Below are 19307 nucleotides of genomic sequence, written 5' to 3'. Positions count from 1 at the left end.
AGTGTTCTAATTTCATTCTTTTACATGTAGCTGTCCAGTTCTCCCAGCACCACTTATTAAAGAGGGTGTCTTTTCTCCATTGTATATTCTTGCCTCCTTTATCAAAGATAAGGTGACCATAGGTGAGTGGGTTTCTCTCTGGGCTTTCTATCCTGTTCCATTGATCTATGTTTCTGTTTTTGTGCCAGTACCATACTGTCTTGATTACTGTAGCTTTATAGTATAGTCTGAAGTCCAGGAGACTGATTCCTCCAGCTCCGTTTCTCTTTCTCAAGATTGTTTTGGCTATTTGGGGTCTTTTGTGTTTCCAGACAAATTGTGCAATCTTTTGTTCTAGTTCTGTGAAAAATGCCATTGGTAGTTTGATAGAGATTGCATAATTTTGTATCCTGCTACTCTACCAGATTCATTGATTAGCTCTAGTAGTTTTCTGGTAGCATCCTTAGGATTCTCTACGTATAGTATCATGTCATCTGCAAACAATGACAGTTTTCCTTCTTTTCCCACTTGGATTCCTTTTATTTCTTTTTCTTCTCTGATTGCTGTGGCTAAAACTTCCAAAACTATGTTGAATAATAGTGGTGAGAGTGGGCAACCTTGTCTTGTTCCTGATCTTAGAGGAAATCGTTTCAGTTTTTCACCGTTGAGAATGATGTTAGCTGTGGGTTTGTCATATATAGCCTTTATTATGTTGAGGTAGGTTCCCTCTATGCTTACTTTCTGGAGAGTTTTTATCATAAATTGGTGTTGAATTTTGTCAAAAGCTTTTTCTGCATCTATTGAGATTATCGTATGCCTTTTATCCTTCCATTTGTTAATATGGTGTATCACATTGATTGATTTGAGTATTTTGAAGAATCCTTGCATTCCTGGGATAAACCCCACTTGATTATGGTGTATGATCCTTTTAATGTGCTGTTGGATTCTGTTTGCTAGTATTTTGTTGAGGATTTTTGCATCTTTGTTCATCAGAGATATTGGCCTGTAGTTTTCTTTGTGACATCTTTGTCTTGTTTTGGTATCAGGGTGATGGTGGCCTTGTAGAATGAGTTTTGGGAGAGTTCCTCTCTCTACTGTATTTTGGAAGAGTTTGGGAAGGATAGGTGTTAGCTCTTCTCTAAATGTTTGATAGAATTCGCCTGTAAAGCCATCTGGTCCTGGGCTTTTGTTTGTTGGAAGATTTTTAATCACAGTTTCAATTTTACTGCTTGTGATTGGTCTGTTTATATTTTCTGTTTCTTCCTGGTTCAGTCTCGGAAGGTTGTGCTTTTGTAAGAATTTGTCCATTTCTTCCAGTTTGTCCATTTTATTGGCATATAGTTGCTTGTAACAATGTCTCATGATCCTTTGTTTTTCTGCAGTGTCAATTGTTACTTCTCCTTTCTTATTTCTAATTCTGTTGATTTGAGTCTTCTCCCTTTTTGTCTCTATGCGTCTGGCTAATGGTTTATCAATTTTGTTTATCTTCTCAAAGAACTACCTTTTAGTTTTATTGATCTTTGTTATCATTCCCTTCGTTTCTTTTTCATTTATTTCTGATCTGATCTTTATGATTTCTTTCATTCTGCTAACTTTGGGGTTTTTTGGTTCTTCTTTCTCTAATTGCTTTAGGTGTAAGGTTATGTTTATTTGAGATTTTTCTTTTTACTTGAGGTAGGATTGTATTGCATTAAACTTCCCTCTTAGAACTGCTTTTGCTGCGTCCCATAGATTTTGGGCCCATTGTGTTTTCATTGTCATTTGTTTCTAGGTATTTTTTTATTTCCTCTTTGATTTCACTGTCCTATAAATATCAATTAAGTCCATCTTGTTTAATGTATCATTTAAAGCTTGTGTTTCCTTATTTATTTTCATTTTGGATGATCTGTCCATTGGTGAAAGTGGGGTGTTAAAGTCCCCTACTATATCTGTGTTACTGTCAATTTCCTCTTTTATGGCTGTTAGCATTTGTGTTATGTATTGAGGTGCTCCTATGTGGGGTGCATAAATATTTACAGTTGTTATACCTTCTTCTTGGATTGATCCCTTGATCATTATGTAGTGTCCTTCTTTGTCTCTTGTAAAGTCTATTTTGTCTGATATGAGAATTACTGCTCCAGCTTTCTTTTGATTTCCACTTGCATGGAATATCTATTTCCATCCCCTCACTTTCAGTCTCTTTGTGTCCCTATGTCTGAAGTGGGTCTCTTGTAGACAGAATATGTATGGGTCTTGTTTTTGTATCCATTCAACCAGTCTGTGTCTTTTGGTTGGAGCATTTAATCCACTTACATTTAAGGTAATTATCGATATGTATGTTCCTGTGACCATTTTCTTAATTGTTCTGTGTTTGTTTTTGTAGGTCTTTTCCTTCTCTTGTGTTTCCTGCCTAGAAAAGTTTCTTTAGTTTGTTGTAAGGCTGGTTTGGTGGTGCTCAATTATCTTAGCTTTTGCTTGTCTGTAAAGATTTTAATTTCCTCATCGCGTCTAAATGAGATCCTTGCTGGGTAGAATTACCTTGATTGTAGGTTTTTCCTTTTTATCACTTTAAATACATCCTGCCACTCCCTTCTGGCTTGCAGAGTTTCTGCTGAAAGATCAGCTGTTAACCTTATGGGGATTCCTTTGTATGTTATTTGTTGCTTTTCCCATGCTGCTTTTAATATTTTTTCTTTGTATTTAATTTTTGATAGTTTGATTAATATGTGTCTTAGCATGTTTCTCTTTGGGTTTATCCTGTGTGGTACTCTCTGTGCTCCTGGATTTGATTGATTATTTCCTTTCCCATGTTAGGGAAGTTTTCAACTATAATCTCTTCAAATATTTTCTCAGATCCTTTCTTTTTCTCTTCTTCTGTGACCCCTATAATTCGAATGTTGGTGCGTTTACTGTTGTCCTAGATATCACTGAGACTGTCCTCAATTCTTTTCATTCTTTTTTCTTTATTCTGCTCCTTGGCAGTTATTTCCACCTTTTTATCTTCCAGCTCACTTATCCGTTCTTCTGCCTGTTATTCTCTTAGTGATTCCTTCTAGAGTATTTTTAATTTCAGTAATTGTATTGTTCATCACTGTTTGTTTCTTCTTTAGTTCTTCTAGATTCTTGTTAAATATTTCTTATATTTTCTCCATTCTGTTTCTGAGATTTTGGATCATCTTTACCCTCATTACTGTGAATTCTTTTTCAGGTAGGTTGCCTATTTCATCTTCATTTATTTGGTCTTGTAGGTTTTTACTTTGCTTCTTCGTCTGTAACAATTTTTTTTGTCATTTCATTTTTTATTTTTCTGATGGGTGGTTTGTATTCCTGTCTTACTGGTTGTTTGGCCTGAGATGTCCAGCAGTGGAGTTTGCAGACGGTTGGATAGAGCTGGGTCTTTGTGCTGAGATGAAGACCTCTGGGAGGCCTCACTCCTATTGATATTCCCTGGGGTCTGAGGTTCTGTTAGTCCAGCAGTTTGGACTCGGAACTCCCACCTCAGGAGCTTGGGCCTTACCTCTAGCCTGGGAACCAAGATCCTGCAGCCGGTCACTGGGGGTTCCTCCTGTCACCTTAGGTGTCTGTGGTCCCCCACCAGTGCCTGGTAGGTGCCCTAGTTGTGAGGAGACGTGAATTCGATGTCCTCCTAGTGCGCCATTTTGACTCCACCTCATTCTCTTATTCTTAACTCTCTTTAAAACTTGAACAAGCTTAACAGAATCTTAGATTAGGATAACCATGTGTTAGAATAGCTCTGCCTTAAGTAATAATTCAAGAATATCACAAGACCTTCCCCGTTCAGAAATATAAACAAAGATAACTCCCTACCTTTTGCTGAATAAGAGTGGAGATTCTGCTTCGTCACATTTACGCGGAAAAATGTCCAGTAACCTCTTGTTTTGTGCCTGCTACCACAAAACAAGAATAAACCATGGCACAGGCATGTAGTAAACTCATTATGTTCATCTCCCTAACCTGAACTTTCTAGGAACAATTTTTGAGATAATAATCACCTTAAATGTATACTGCAGTAATATAAATGAACAGAAAATACAGTTTGTAAAAGGTCTTACTATTCTTTGCCTAAGATAGCAGAAATTAATGAATTTTTAAAAATGGTTTATTTTTTTTCTATCCTGTTAGATTTTTATTCATATCTTCTTTGTGTAGTGAATATATTTCTTTCCTCTGACTAACCTAATGATTTCAAATGTTTTGTACTTTTTGGGAGGAGCCCAATTATCTGTGGAGTTAATAAACTCAGGTTATTTCATTAAAATTCATAGGGACCTTTCATTACCCAAGGTATCCTGTTCTTCAGTCACTTCTGAGTCACTTATATTATTATTTTTTCCATTTTTAAGATGCAAGTAAAGTCCAGTTTTATTAATATTTTCCTATCTGTATCACTTCTTAATGATGCCTTTTTATTCCTTGATTTTGTATGCTTATCTTGTAAGTTATTTTATTCCTTCATCCTGTTTCCTTGTTGAAATTGTAAGTTTTATTATGTGGTGGAATACTATTGGCCTTTCAGAATTCATTGTGTGACTGAGTGCATTTTTAAGGATTTCTCATCCTCATGGATAAATGAATTAGTACCTGTTGGAGCTCTAGCTTCGGGAGAGACCTCAAATTGAAAAACGTATTGACATTAATAATTCACTGATTTTAAAAGAATCCTAAATTGCTCAAATTTAGCTTTTTCTGGCTCTTCCAACTTTTTTCACTCTTTTCCTTTCCCAAACAAAAATGAAAGACCATGTATAACTAAGTTTGACTATGTATCCATTTTGACCTAATATCTTATGAATGTATTTAATAGTAATTACTGTTTTGGATATAGAGAACCCATTATAACACCTGTTAATAAAATATTTTAGAATCTATATAAATACAAAAATTTATTAACTATTAACATAATATACACAAAGTAGAGTGGAAAGTTACTAAATGAATATTTTGTATTATGTATTTGTGTATCACATATAGATCAATTTGCACCTTATATACACATCTAGACACACATATATATTTTCTTTGTTCTTTATTTCATAATAAACAATTTGACATCAGGAAAAATAACTTTTCCCCATTCCACAATATTATATAATTCTACCATAGCGTTATGCACCCATAATTACTCTACAGATATTTTAATACAGTAGTCCCCCTTTATCAGCACTTTCACTTTCTGTGGTTTCAGTTACCTGTGGTCAACTGCAGTCTGAAAGTATTAAATGGATAATTCCAGAAATAAACAATTCATAAGTTTTGAATTGCACACTGTTCTGAACAGCATGATGAAATCTCCCACTGTCCTGCCATGGACATGAACCATCCCTTTGTTCACTCTATTCCACCCTTTAGTCACTTAGTATCATCTCAGTTATCTGGTCGACTGTCATGGTATTACAGTGCTTTTGTTCAACTAACTCTTATTTGACTTAATGATGACCCCAAAACACAAGAGTAGTACTTCTGGCAATCTGGATTATGCCAAAGAGAAGCTGTAAATTGTTTCCTTTAAGTGAAAAGGTGAAAGTTCTTGACTTAATAAGGAAAGAAAAAAAGTGTATGCAGATATACTAAGATCTACAGTAAGAATGAATCTTCTATCTGTGAAACTGTGAAGAAGGAAAAAAATTAGTTCTAGTTTACTGTTGCATCTCAAACTACAAAAGTCATGGCCACAGTGCATAAGTGCTTAGCTAAGATGGAAAGGCGTTAAATTTGTACAGTAAGGTATGTTGAGAGAGAGACCATATTCACATAACTTTATTACAGTATATTGTTATAATTCTTCTATATAGTTATTATTCTTACTGTGCCTAACTGGTAAACTTTATCTTCAGTATGTATGTGTAGCACAAAACATAGTAAATATATGTAGGGTTTTGTACTCTCTGCTGGTTTCAGGCAACCACTGGGGGTCTTGGAACATATCCCCCATGGATAAGGGGGGACTACTGTATATACTATTATTATATAAAATTTGTTCTAAAGTACTATTTTTAAAAATGGAAATTAAAAATGCTAGAACTTCTATTTCCAGTTATGGTGGATTGAGTAATTCAGGACACCCCCTAACTGAGAACAACTAGAAAATCTAAACAAAATGATTTTTAATCTACTTGAGGGCTTCCCTGGTGGTGCAGTGGTTGAGAGTCCACCTGCCGATGCAGGGGACATGGGTTCATGCCCCAGTCCGGGAAGATCCCACATGCTGCAGAGCGGCTGTGCCCGTGAGCCATGGCCACTGAGCCTGCGCGTCCGGAGCCTGTGCTCTGCAACGGGAGAGGCCACAACAGTGAGAGGCCCGTGTACTGGAAAAAAAAAAAAAAAAAAAAAAACTACTTGAATTCATTGAAGATGTAAAAAGGAAGGGACAAATTAAGTGACCAAGTAAGAATAAAGACCGTGATATCTGAACCTGGTATTTAACACCACTTTCATATGCCAACATGGAACAAGTAGTTGAGAATCTGAGTATAGCACTTTGGAAATCTTATAGCACTTTGGAAATTGGATTCCAGGCTTAGTATAAATATGGATTGGTATACTCCACAGAATTTTATCTGTAATGCCTAAAAGTCTGCATCCAAGAGGTCTGTGTGAACTGGAAGTTATTGTTCCTCACAGGGTCTCAAACCCAGCCCCAAATACTCTCAATCCCTGAAGTTAGTTTGATGTAATCCTCAAGTATTATTTACTTTATGTGCCTGCAGAAACAAACATAAATCTTACTGAAGGACGATAATATCTTAGGCCCCAAATTATTTTACTTTTTGTTATATACATTGTCAAGCACTTAGACACAAAGGAGATGAGGCCACAGGAAAGAAAATAAAGTACAACAGTTAAAACTGAAACCAAAGAAAAAGCCCTCCAGGTAAAGCAGTTATATCCTTCATCCCCTCATGCACTCACTTCCTTTCTTATGCAGTTTAAACTCCATGGTCTAATATTGTAATGACTGCCATACACTGACCTTTAACTGCCTTGATATCTTCTGATATATCATAGTCACTAAAGCACAAACTGTTTAAATGTGGCTCTCAACCCTCTCAGAGCCAGAATCTGCATAGCACAATGTGGCTGGAGAAGAAAACAAAACAGTGTTATCTGTTCTCACTTTAAACAGACGTTCACAACCCTAGATGGAATCTTGTACTCCCTAGGAATCACATTATGTCTCCCCACTCCATTCCCTCCGACTCCTCCCCCTCTTCTCAATGAATAAATCTTTCTCCTGTCTTCTCCAACATCTGTCTTACTTCCCTTTCCCTAGCTTGAGCTGATGCTTTTACAACCTATTTCACTGAGAAAATAGGAATACCCAGAAAAGGACTTTCATGAGCTCCAGTATCCCTTCTACCCACCTTAAACTCTTTTCTCTACTCTGAATAACATGCTCCTTCTAATGGTCAACTCTTTCTCTTGTAAGTAGAATCCATCTCTGTTTGCCTGTTCTACAACCTTGCTCCAGCGATTTTCCCTGTCTACCAGATCTTTTCTATCAGCATAAAAACATGTTTTTATTTCTCACGTCTTAAATCTTCTCTTGATCCTACTTCCTCCTCAGCTATCACATCATTTTTTCCCCTTTACAAAGTATAAACCTGAAAAGAATTAATTGTATTTTACTGTCTTCAACTTTTCTGATTTCTTTTTATCAATCGGGGCCTTGCTGTCACTATTCAAAATAAACTGTTCTCATCAAAGTTAGCAGTGATCTAGATTCAGTGGTCTATTCTCATTGTTCATCTGACTCATCAACAGCACTTGACGAGATAATATTACCCGCTTCCTTAAAACACTTACTTGCCTTGGATTCCATGACACTAGGAACCACTCTTCTGATTTTTCTCCTATTTTTATGCTTTATTCTTGCCACTCTGATTATTTTCTGATTTATATCTCCAGCCTGGATTTCTGATCTGAACTCGAGACTTGTATATCCAGCTCTCTACTTGACATGATCTCTTGAATGCCTAATAGAAATCTCAACTCTAGTATTTCCGAAACTATAGTATTTCCTCTTCCTCTACTTCCCCCCAAACCTGCTTATTCACAGTCTTCTCCCCTTCATAAAATGGTACCTCCATTGTTTCAGGTCAAAGACTTTGAGATCATATTGATTCATTTCTCTTTCTCGCACTCCATATCTGATGTCAGTTAATCCTATCATGTCTACCTTCAAGATACATCGAGAACGCCTCACTCATCCTTATTTTCATTGTAACCACTCTGGCCCAGACCATTATCAGGTCTGGATTTTTGTACTATCTTCCTGCTTCTTTTCTTGCCCACCCCACCCACTTTGTCTTCTCTGATTACAGCAGCCACTGTGATCAGGTTAAGTCAGATTTTGTCACTTCTCTCCTTAAAACATCTCAATTTTTCTGCAATCTGACTCAAAATTAAAGCCAAAAAATTGAAGTAACCTCTCTGATTTTATCTCCATGAGGACAGATTTTTTTCTCTGGTTTCTTCCGCTCCCCCACCCCCACTGCTTTTTTTCCACTGCTGTGTTCTTAGGCTCTATACCTGTGCCAGACATATAGCATGTACTCAATAAATGTTTGTCAGATGAATGAAGAATGAATGAACGAGTACATGGTCGTTATTATGCTGTTACAATTGCCTATTTGCTTATAAATTTCCCATGCTAGATTTTAAGCTTCTTAATGGTGGGTACTATACGTATAAAATTAAATGTAGTTTGTGTTGACAACTGTGAAGGGTCTGAAACTTTACCCTAGTTATAAGCTCACAAGTGATCTGCCATAGTTTTATGGATGTCAGGAGGGGTGAGACTCCTGGGTCAGAGACAAAGGACTTTATTACTAATAGTATAACAAGCAGCATAATAAGCATCATGTTTGCCTCGTTTCCTCTTGCTTTCTGAGTCTCAGGGCAACACAGAGGGGCCCAGGTGGATGTACATATAAAGTTGGTTGGCATTACAGTTAAGAAAGCCTGAGCTTATGGATTCCAAATCTTTTATAGTGGGATTCAAACAAATTTGTCTGACCTTTGCTTTAGAGGGAAACATTATCTTTATTATATTATATTGGATAAGAACTTGCCCTCTGGTAGACAGAATCACTATCTCTATTCTTCATGATTATTTGCTGTTTAAACATCCTTGAAGAGATGTTTGGAACAAATAGACAGTTAATGACTCAGCTTATAACACATGCAGAAATATGAGAGACCTATGGGGAATGGTCTTCCAACAGTGTCTTTATTGGTCAGATCACAGGAGACCCTGAAAATCATATGTAGAATAATGTAATGAATCATTCTTATTTCAAATGCAGTAATTTTGAGTGCCAAATGTTATTTAGTTATTTATGCTTTAGTATTCTTTAAAATATTTCATTATTGCTATTTATTTTTATAGACTTTTTAAATTTCATGGTACTTTTGCAAATATTCCCTTACTATTATATGTTTTAAATAACTAATGAATATTAACTATTGATGAAGTCTAGAGTTCAGTTACTTCAACCTTATCATAATTCCAAACATATGACCATTTGAATGAATGGAAAAGTCTGAAGCTCAAAGCAATGTAATTAGTAGAGAACATGTTTTAAAATAGGATATATAGTATTAATGCATTTGACGTTTGTAGTAACCTCTGCTTAATCAAACAAAGTACAACCTCAGTGAACTGAAGCCAACATACTGGAATACTCAATTAACTTTTGTCCTTCATGGAACTTTTAGGAAGGTCAAAAGGCTAGAGAAAAAACAAAGCTTAAAATAAACAGGGAGAGCCAATCTAGTGGACTTTTATATAGTTTAGAATCTGCTTCCAGAGCATGTCCTGTGGTTATGCATGTTTAGATTTTATATGATCTTGCATTAAAAACACATAGTACGTGCCTGGCATATAAGAATTGTCCAAAAATTGTTAGATATAATTATTATTACTTTTTAAACTACTAGAAACAGTATAATTTTTTTAAGAGCACAGGCTTTGACGTCAAAGGTCTGGGAAGGAATTGTGTCAGCAGTAATGAGCCCTGAGAAATTATATGTTACTCTTCTTTCAGCCTTATGTTTCCCAGCTCTAAAATGGGGACAATATTCGTATGTATATTTCAGGAGGAATAAGTAAGATAACATACGTATTGAACGCATGCCTTCCACACTGCATTTGTGCCTTTGCTGCTTCTCTGTAATCCACAGTGGTAGGCTCCAGTTTTCTAACTTTTTACAATTACCACCTGCATGTTTAGCCATTTTTTCCCCCTAAACTTGGGCATCTTTTGCCGGTGTGGCTAAGACCAAAGGGAGTTTGAAGTTCAACCACATGATGTGTCAGGACATATTTCCTCCTATAAAGTTTGTGTTTTCTTTAGCGCACTTATATTAATTAGTAGTTAACTATTAAGACTCTTTAAGAGTAGTTTCAGGTTCACAGAAAAATTGAGGAAAATGCACCAAGTTTTCTCATATACCCCACACCCCCAGGCATCCATAGCCTCCTCCATTATCAACATCTCCCACCAGACTGGGACATTTGTTTACAACTGACAAACCTACACTGATACATCATAATCACTCAAAGTCAATTGTTTACATTAGGGTTCACCCTTGGTATTGTACTTTCTATAGGTTTGGACAAATGTATAATGACAACTATCATTATGGCATCATATAGAGTCTTTTCACATAAAAAATGCTTTGTGCTCCACCTCTTCCTCCTTCCCAGCTGCTGGCAACCACTGACTGTTTTATTATCTTTATAGCTTTGTGTTTTCCATAATTTCAAATAGTTGGAATCATACAGTATGTAGCCTTTTTAGATTGGCAACTTAGTAATATGCCTTTAAGACATGCTCCATGTCTTTTCATGGCTTGATAGCTCACTTCTTTTTAACACTGAAAAATATTTCACTGTCTGGATGTACCACAGTTTATTCATCCATTCACCAACAGAAGGACATCTTTGTTGCTTCCAAGTTTTGTCAATTGTGAATAAGGCGGCTCTAAACATCCGTGTGCCGAGTTTTGTATGGACATAAGTTTTCAGCTCCTTTGGGTGAATACCAATAAGTACTCTTCTCTACATTTTTAAGTCTTTATGTGAGGCACAAATTGTCAGCCAGATTTCACCTTTGTATACTTCATGTTTATTCCTTACACATGAACCTCGGTAGGAATCATCCCAAACCATCAAAGAAGTTCTAAAACAGTGAATCTGAAATGAGACAGCATCTGATTCTGTTGTCCCCCCCCGCCCCAACAAGTTTTCTTTGCTCCTACAGAAATTCATCTTCTTTTCCCTCAGTGAAAAGCTCTAAAAATGACAGGCATAGTGTAGGGTGATGGACCTATTTGTTAGTCTACCAAATACCCCCTAGCACCCTTTCCCCAGGGACAGAGACTATAATTATACTGACATAACTAGTAGAAGCCAGAGGGTAATTTTACTCAAAAAATTAAAAGCTGCTAGAGTTACTAGCCTTTCTATCCATAGCCATAGAATAGACAAGCATAATTTTTGGAAATTCTGTGTCAGTAGACGACCTGTTTTGAATGTTAACAGCCCCTAGCACAAAGCTTGGTACACAGTAAACCTTGAATAAATGGTAACTGCAGTTGTTATTGCAAAATGTCGATTCTGATGATGATGATGATAATTGAGAAAGTCTATAATGTTGCTCTAGAAAACAGCAAAAAATCCTTCAACCTCATTTATTAAAACTTACCCAGGATATTGTATTTCTAAGTAAAAGATTACATATTTTTCAAAAAACTGTTCTAATGAGGTGTATATTTGATTCCTGGCTAACAAGAAGGTTAATTTCTTCTGATTATTACACCTCTGATTAATCAAGGTGAGGTTTTAAATGTGTATAGAAATCTAAATATGTAGGAACAAAGTATACTAGAAAGGCACATTTGAATTTTAACAGCATAATCATCTCTTAAAAATCACTATCTTTGAAGAGCCTTATCTAAGAACTACAGAATTGCTGCAATAGTTTCTTAAATTTTACTACTATTTGAATATTCATTTATTTCCACAGCAGTATCTCCTGAGATAGCAGATGATAAGTTTCCTTTTCCAGGGATGTATGTGGGATAGATATATAGTAGCAATAACTTGTTTTCTTTCTCTATTTGCATAACAAAAACTCCTGGATCCTAATTTTTTGGATTGTCTGAAATAGGAATCAAAAGTATTTGCTTTCCCTGGGATTGAAATAGCATCTACATACTGGAATCTATATATATTTATGGGTCATTTATATTTATAGAGATGGCTGTTGAAAATACAAAGAGTTAAATATTCTTAGCATTTATTCCTAACTTGTCTTATCATTATTGTTTTTCACTTTTGAGTAGCATTTAATTTTGCTTCACCACAGATTTCTAAACTCGAGAAATCTTTATTCTAGGTATAGCAGTAGTCTCTCCATTTTGCTGATTTCTATTTGTCTCTATTGAAATATGGTTATCTCTTGCTCATTAAAGTTGATGCACCATTCTTAAAGTATTTATTTTAAAATGTATCGATACATTCTCATTGACTTTTGGTAAAATTTGAAAGTATTCTACTGGCCATATTTTGAACCAGGAGACCTGATAGAAAACAAATATTTTTTGAGATCACATATTTCGTAGAAACTTAAAAAAAATCAATAGTGTTTATGATGTTACTACTCAACTCACATTCCTCCCCACGTGGAAGGAAGCATTTTCGAAATTAAGCATGATTTATCATTAGGTAAAAATGCCTTTACAGTTTAACATTTTTTAATCTCACTGAGTGTTTTACTTTATACTTTTATCTTTTATATTTGTTGTTTACTTCCTAAGTTATTTTTTTAAGGGAAGATCTATATAGTTTATTACTATATCCTTGGATAAAAATATCCAATGGCCAAGGATCCCAGTGTAGTAATCATCAATGGGGGCAAATCTTATTTTGCACTGGAGTCTGTAGTAACACCTGAATATCCACAGTAACCAAATTCAGATTATGCCTTTCTGGTTTATCCCTTTTCTAATCTAATGACAATTAAAAGTTATTGTCAGCAGTTGCAGAAAGAATATTAGACTAGGAGTTAGAATATTTGGATTTCAATCAGTCTCTACAACTTTCTAACTATATGACCTTGGTTAAGTTAAAAACGTGCCTAAACCTTCCTTTCTTCCTCTGTAAAGCAGCAATAATAGTACCTTCTCCCAAGAGCTATTGTAAAAGCTAGATTTATATAAAGTCTTCAGTACAGGGTCTATTACATTAGGTATTCACCACATATTAGCTATAATTTGCTATTATGATAACTTCCCATTCTTTCCCTTTCTGTCTCTTTTCTTCTTTTCCTCCTCCAGAATGTCTTTTTGTAACTTAACTATTTCTCTTCATATTTACTTGAAAAGTAGGTCAAATTATTCTGCCTTCTGCCAGTTAGGTGATGTATTCAGTGCTTTGGGAAATAGTAAGCTCTACAAAAATTAGAGGTGAACACTCATATTAAATATAATGGATCTGAATTTTTCAAACATTACATTTTTTAGAAGTAGCTTTTCATGGTTTAGTGTAAAATACTCTGTAGGAACAATGAAGTCTTCCAGATGATGTAATAGCAGCAGAGAAACTAACATGAGTGTCAAAATAAGTTAGGCAGACCTTGGCAATTCTATAAGCAATGTGGCTGAATGATGCTGTTTCTTAGAAAGAATATTTGGGAAATATTCTTAAATTGATAATTTTGCCTTATCAATTTCCATTATGAAAAGCACAATTCTGAGTTTTTGGGAGGATCAGATAGGATCCTTTTTTTCATCAACTGTGGCTTTAATGTACTTAGGGAGGAGTAACAAGGTGATTTCCAAGGGTAGAAGGGTTGTCTACCCTTCTTAAAGTGTGTGATCACCTTGGAGAGCCACCCTAAAAGCTACGTTTTTGTTCTTCAGTTTCTGAATGTGACTTTGAAGCAAACAGCTGTGGTTGGTTTGAAGCAGCTAGTGAGGATGATTTTGACTGGACCTGGAGCTCTAGAAGTAACCTCTCTGCTGATTTTGAGCAACAGGTTCCACCTTGGGATCACACTCACAACACATCTCAAGGTAAGAAGGACGCACAGTGTCTCTGTACCTACAGACTTTCCCCAGCTTGTGGTGGTTTGACCTAATGATTTGTCAGCTTTATGATGGTGTGAAAGGAGATACGTGTTCAGTAGAAACTGTGCTTCACATTTTGAATTTTGACCTTTCCCCGGGCTAGCAATATACTTGTGATACTCTCTCCTGCTGCTGGACAGAGGCGCTCCTCCCAGTCAGCCGCGCAGTCGCCATGGTGGACAGTTGATGCACTGACAACCGTTCTGTTTTTCCCTTTCAGGACAGCATTCAATCAATTACATGAGATTTTCAACACTTTAGTATAAAATAGGCTCTGAGATGATTTTGCCCAACTGTGGGCTAATGTAAGTTTTCTGAGCATGGTTAAGGTAGGCTCGGCTAAGCTGTGATGTTCAGTAGGTCAGGTGTATTAAATGCATTTTGGACGCTGATATTTTCAATTTACGATGGGTTTATCAGACGTAACTTCATCTTAAGTCGAGGAAGATCTGTAGTTCAGTTTACCTTTGCTCGGGTCTGAGAAGAGAAAGAGAAGCAGTAAAGTTCTGTGTTACTACAACAAATAGTAGGATAGTTGAATATTGTCGATTATATTTATGTTGTCAACATAGAACCACTCCTTTATGGGTTTTTGGAGATAGAATATAGATATATTTTTGGCTGAATTAACTGAAATTACCAGTTGTTTTTGGCATAATTTTGACCTAGCTCTAGATAATAGTTTAATATTTATAAGAGTAAATTTGACTAACAGTCACTTTTATTGATTTTTAATTGTTGTATAGTCTTCAGTGTAGGGTTTACAGACAGATGTCTCATTTTAGAATTTAGTAGGTTAAACTTATGGTTTCTTTTTGTATCCCAATAGGGCACTTTATGTTCATTCTGAAGAAAAGCAACAGCTTATCACAAATTGCTAAACTCCAGAGCCCAACTTTTGGCCAGACAGGACCTGGATGCACACTTTCCTTCTGGTAAATAGTAAAAACAATGGTCAACTACTCTAGCAGCCTGGCGGTTCCAGGCCTACTTCTGCATTTACTAGTAATCCTGCGTTTGTCCTGTAGTCTGGCTTTGCTTTAAAAATAGCTATTGCATTAGATCCACACAATTAGCATTTTACTTAGGAGCACATTATCAGTATTTGTTGTGTTCTTTCTTAAGATGAAAGGGACTCTCCCTCCAACAATGGATTATAATTTAATTAACACTGCTTCCTGTGTTCTGGACTAAACTCCTTGAGAAAGGTTCATGGGGTCCTCAGAGCCAGAATATGCACCTCGGCAGATAAGCTCTTGCAAACAGGTGACCACAATTACTGCAATAATAAATAAAAGCATCTATTATTATAACTGATTTTTAATTGACTGTTAACTGAGTGGAAGAGTCTAAAAGTTAAATATTTAGTCTATTCCATAAATATTTCCATTTCTTTTGTTTGTTCTCTTTCAGGTTTTATAACTATGGCCTATCAGTGGGAGCAGCTGAGTTACAGCTACACATGGAAAATTCCAGTGACTCCACAGTACTCTGGCGAGTATTATATAACCAGGGCAACCAGTGGTCACAGGCAACTGTTCAGCTTGGACGCCTCACTCAGCCCTTCCATTTGTCACTACATAAAGTCAGCCTTGGTGTTTATGATGGGGTCTCGGCTATTGATGATGTCAGATTTGAAAATTGTATTCTTCCACCCCCTTCGAAGAGCTGTGAAGGGCCAGATCATTTCTGGTGTCTACACACTAAGACTTGCATAAAAAAGCTTCAGTTATGTGATCTGGTGGATGATTGTGGTGATTATACTGATGAGGCCACCTGTGGTAAGTGCTTTTCTTTCTGGTCCCTCTTACTCATTTTGATGGTGGTGACATGGATTGGTTCACTGTTTTCTAGTCAGTCAAGACAAAGGCCCTAAGCGTTGTTCCAAAGTCAATGAATGTTATGTGTGATTACTTAATTAGTCAAGCCATCAGTATTTATTATGTACATTTATGAACTGGATACTAGAGATATAGTGATGAGTGCAATTATACAGAGTCCCTGACCTCAGGGAGCTTACAGTCCAATTGAGGAGATAGATATTCACATATTTAAAAAATAAATGTAAAATGACAGTTTTGACAGGAGTTTCAAATGGGGGTGCTATGGCTTTCTATAATTATGGCATTGGACTTTCTAGAGGTGGTGACTTAGCTGAGATCTGAAAAATAATAAGTAAATGCATGTATGCAAAGCCCTGATAGATGACTGCATGGCAGCTGCAAGATACCCAGTATGGCTGGAGTAAGGCAATAAGGGGAAACAGGATGCAACATAAGGATGGAGATGGAGGCCAGATTAGCAGATCTTTGTGGACCATCTTAAGGAAGTTTGCCCTCATCTGAAGGTTTTCAAGAAGGAAGGTAATATAATAAAACTGGCAGATTTAAAAATGTCACTGTGGATACAGTGTAATGAATGGATTCGAGGAGAGTAGATTCAGGAGATTTACTAGGAGGCCATTGGCAGTAGTTCCCCTGAGAGGGGTTGGCAGCCTGTATCACAGTGACAAGTGGTGGAGATGGATGGACTGAAGTTGGAGGAGGGATATTTAGTAGGGACGTTTAAAAATCTTCTGGCTATAGGGAGCAGAGAGTGAGGTGTCAAAGATAAGCCCCGAGCTTCTGGTTTAAATTACCAAAAAGTTTATCGTACCTGATGATTATGTGTATCTTGCAATTTAATAAACCTGGCTCCTGGTAGCGCCCAGTGCATTTGCTCCTGAAAATGAGTCAGAGGCTAAGAGACGTTTTCCTTTTTTAATTACCAACATCAGTCAGAGAGAGTTTGCATCTTTCTTTACCCAGAAATAGCAACAATTCTTTAAATTCAAGTTATGTGCCTATTAAATTGGGAGGCTTACCATAAACCAAAGTATAGCCATCAAATGCTTGGTACATCATAGGAAACATTACATTGAGAAATTTCCATATAAATCATTGTAGAGAGTTTTGCACATATGTGGTGTTTAATACAGTCAGGCACATTAAAGTCAGAATTACCGTGCAGCTCGTTACACAGCTAATACCTTTAGTGCATATAAATAAAATTGATGATTTCAACAATGGCCGTTATAAGAAGTGTTGCTTGTCCTAAAGGTAACTTATTTTTGCAAATTTAGAAAGCCTTTTCATCTTTTTCATGCACTTCAAATCCCACTTCTTAAAAAACGTTGATCTGTTACTGAAAATAAGCAAATTATCCTTCAAACTTCTCAGCATTCTCTGAGTAGAATGGGATTATCAAAATACTTCTTGTGACTAAGTATCAATGAAAGGAAATAGTAGTGACTGTCAGTTTCTCTTGCAGCCTTCCATCTAGACATAGTAATTTTTTTTAAATGGAGACTTCCTTTTTACTTTTTTTTTTTTTTTTTGGCTGCGCCACGCGGCATACAAGATCTCAGTTACCCGAGCAGGGATCGAACCACACCCCCTGCAGTGGAAGTGCATAGTCTTAACCACTGGACCGCCAGGGAAGTCCCTAGACATAGTAATTTATTAGCATAGAATGCGTTAGACATCCAGAAATTGATGCTCTATTTTCTAAAGTATGTTTAGAACGTGGTCTTTCATTTAAGGGTGGAGCCACGTGCCTTCCCTTTTGAAATAAAGATTGAGCATGCAGTCAGTATGAAGACAGGCAATGTAAAAATCTGTTGGCTTTAGCGCCAGTTTTATGTCAAAAACCTCAGTAGCTTGACATCCCCCTTCCTCTGCACAACCCAAGACTGACACCTGCAGGGGACCTGTGGGGTCCAGTTCACGTCCCAGCTGCGTTGATTAGTCACAAGTGAGGAAACATCAAAAGAAAGCTCATTTGCCATTTACTCACTTGATTCCCTTCATTAGGTCTAAACTCCTGTTCTGTGGTTTTCAGAGACAGATGATTTGTTCTCGCCTGGCTGCATTTATTCACATATCCTTTTAGTTATTGTTTCAGAATATTTGTTCACTTTGGCGCCAAGTGCCATTATAAGATGAATGGTTAAAGGCCAGCTGACGTTTGTCTTTCAAAAATATTAACTTATGTAAATGAAGCTAAAATGTGGAACTCCTCCTTAATTTTAAAACCTGTCCCTTTTGCCCAAATACTGTCAAATGTATTTGTATACATTTGTATGCAAATACAGTATTTGTATATTCTAAACAAGTACTTGGTGTCGACAAAATCATCACGTCTTGAAAAATGCATACATTCCTGTATCCTACAAATGTAGGTAGAGTATTCAGTTGATAAGGGACTGGTCAATTCTTGAAAAGTGCTTTGAATTCTTCTGTTGACCGAAGGGAGTTAGAAGTTTAAAAGCACCAGCTCAAAGGAGCCACAATCCAGTGAGAAGAAAAGATTACCACTGCGGAGACACAGCTAAGAACTGGCAAAATAGGCATAATAATAAGCATAAATAGAGATAGAGGGGTGAGAGGTTTAGGGCACGTTGGTAAATTGGTGCATGCCAAGGGGAAAGGCAGTTGCGGACGAACAGGGAGTTATTTTAATCTGGGAAGAGTGAAGCTTGAAAGAGAAGTTTAGATTTAAGCTGAGATTAAATGAGTCAATATTAAAGGATTCTCAATAGAGGAAAAAAAATGATAAACTACCATTTAAAGATGGTCATTCTTTTACAAGTGTGGAGGGATGCTTGAAACTGGGGCAGGATGGAACCAGAGAGAAGAATTTGATTTCAAAGTGAGGTCTGGAAAATACCTGCATCAGAATCATCTTGGGTGCTTGTTAAAAATATGGATTCTTGGGCTTCACTCCATACCGAACATAGTAGTATTTGTGCAGGACTTTACCATGGAGTAAGCAATTTTACCGTGCACCCCAAGGGGTGCTGAAAGGTAGAAATCTGTTCAATTATGACTCTTGTTAGCCCTGCATGTTAGAATCACCAAGTGAGCTAGTAAAGTTTCCTGATGTTTAGCTATACCATTTGAACGAATTAAATCAACAGGTCTGGAGGTGAATTCTGAGCTTTAATTTTTTTTTTTTTTTAATGTTCATTGGTGATTGGAACATTCAGCTAAAGTTGAAATCCACTGAGCCAGAAGTTTGTTGCAGCAAGCCAGCCATGGGGTAGTGATCATTTGCATAGAGTTTGGGTAATAACAATGTGCCAGGGAGGGGTAGAAAAGGCATTTGGGAAATAATGGCCAAAGTAATTCCACCTTCTGGCTATAAAATATTATTAT

General features: G+C 36.5%; 1 protein-coding gene across 1 annotated transcript in view; it reads left to right on the top strand.

Annotated features, from left to right (window-relative positions):
* The window catches only part of MALRD1 (MAM and LDL receptor class A domain containing 1), a 653641-nt gene that overhangs the window by 142893 nt on the left and 491441 nt on the right, over positions 1-19307 (top strand). The window contains exons 15-17 of the mRNA XM_024129703.1: positions 13906-14058; positions 14942-15047; positions 15526-15893. Of these exons, the coding sequence (XP_023985471.1) occupies positions 13906-14058; positions 14942-15047; positions 15526-15893 (627 nt within the window). The remainder of the gene's footprint in view (positions 1-13905; positions 14059-14941; positions 15048-15525; positions 15894-19307) is intronic.

Source organism: Physeter macrocephalus, chromosome 11 (assembly GCF_002837175.3).
Source record: "Physeter macrocephalus isolate SW-GA chromosome 11, ASM283717v5, whole genome shotgun sequence".
Classification (NCBI taxonomy): Eukaryota; Metazoa; Chordata; class Mammalia; order Artiodactyla; family Physeteridae; genus Physeter; species Physeter macrocephalus.
This window is presented reverse-complemented; position numbering and strand designations above follow the sequence as displayed.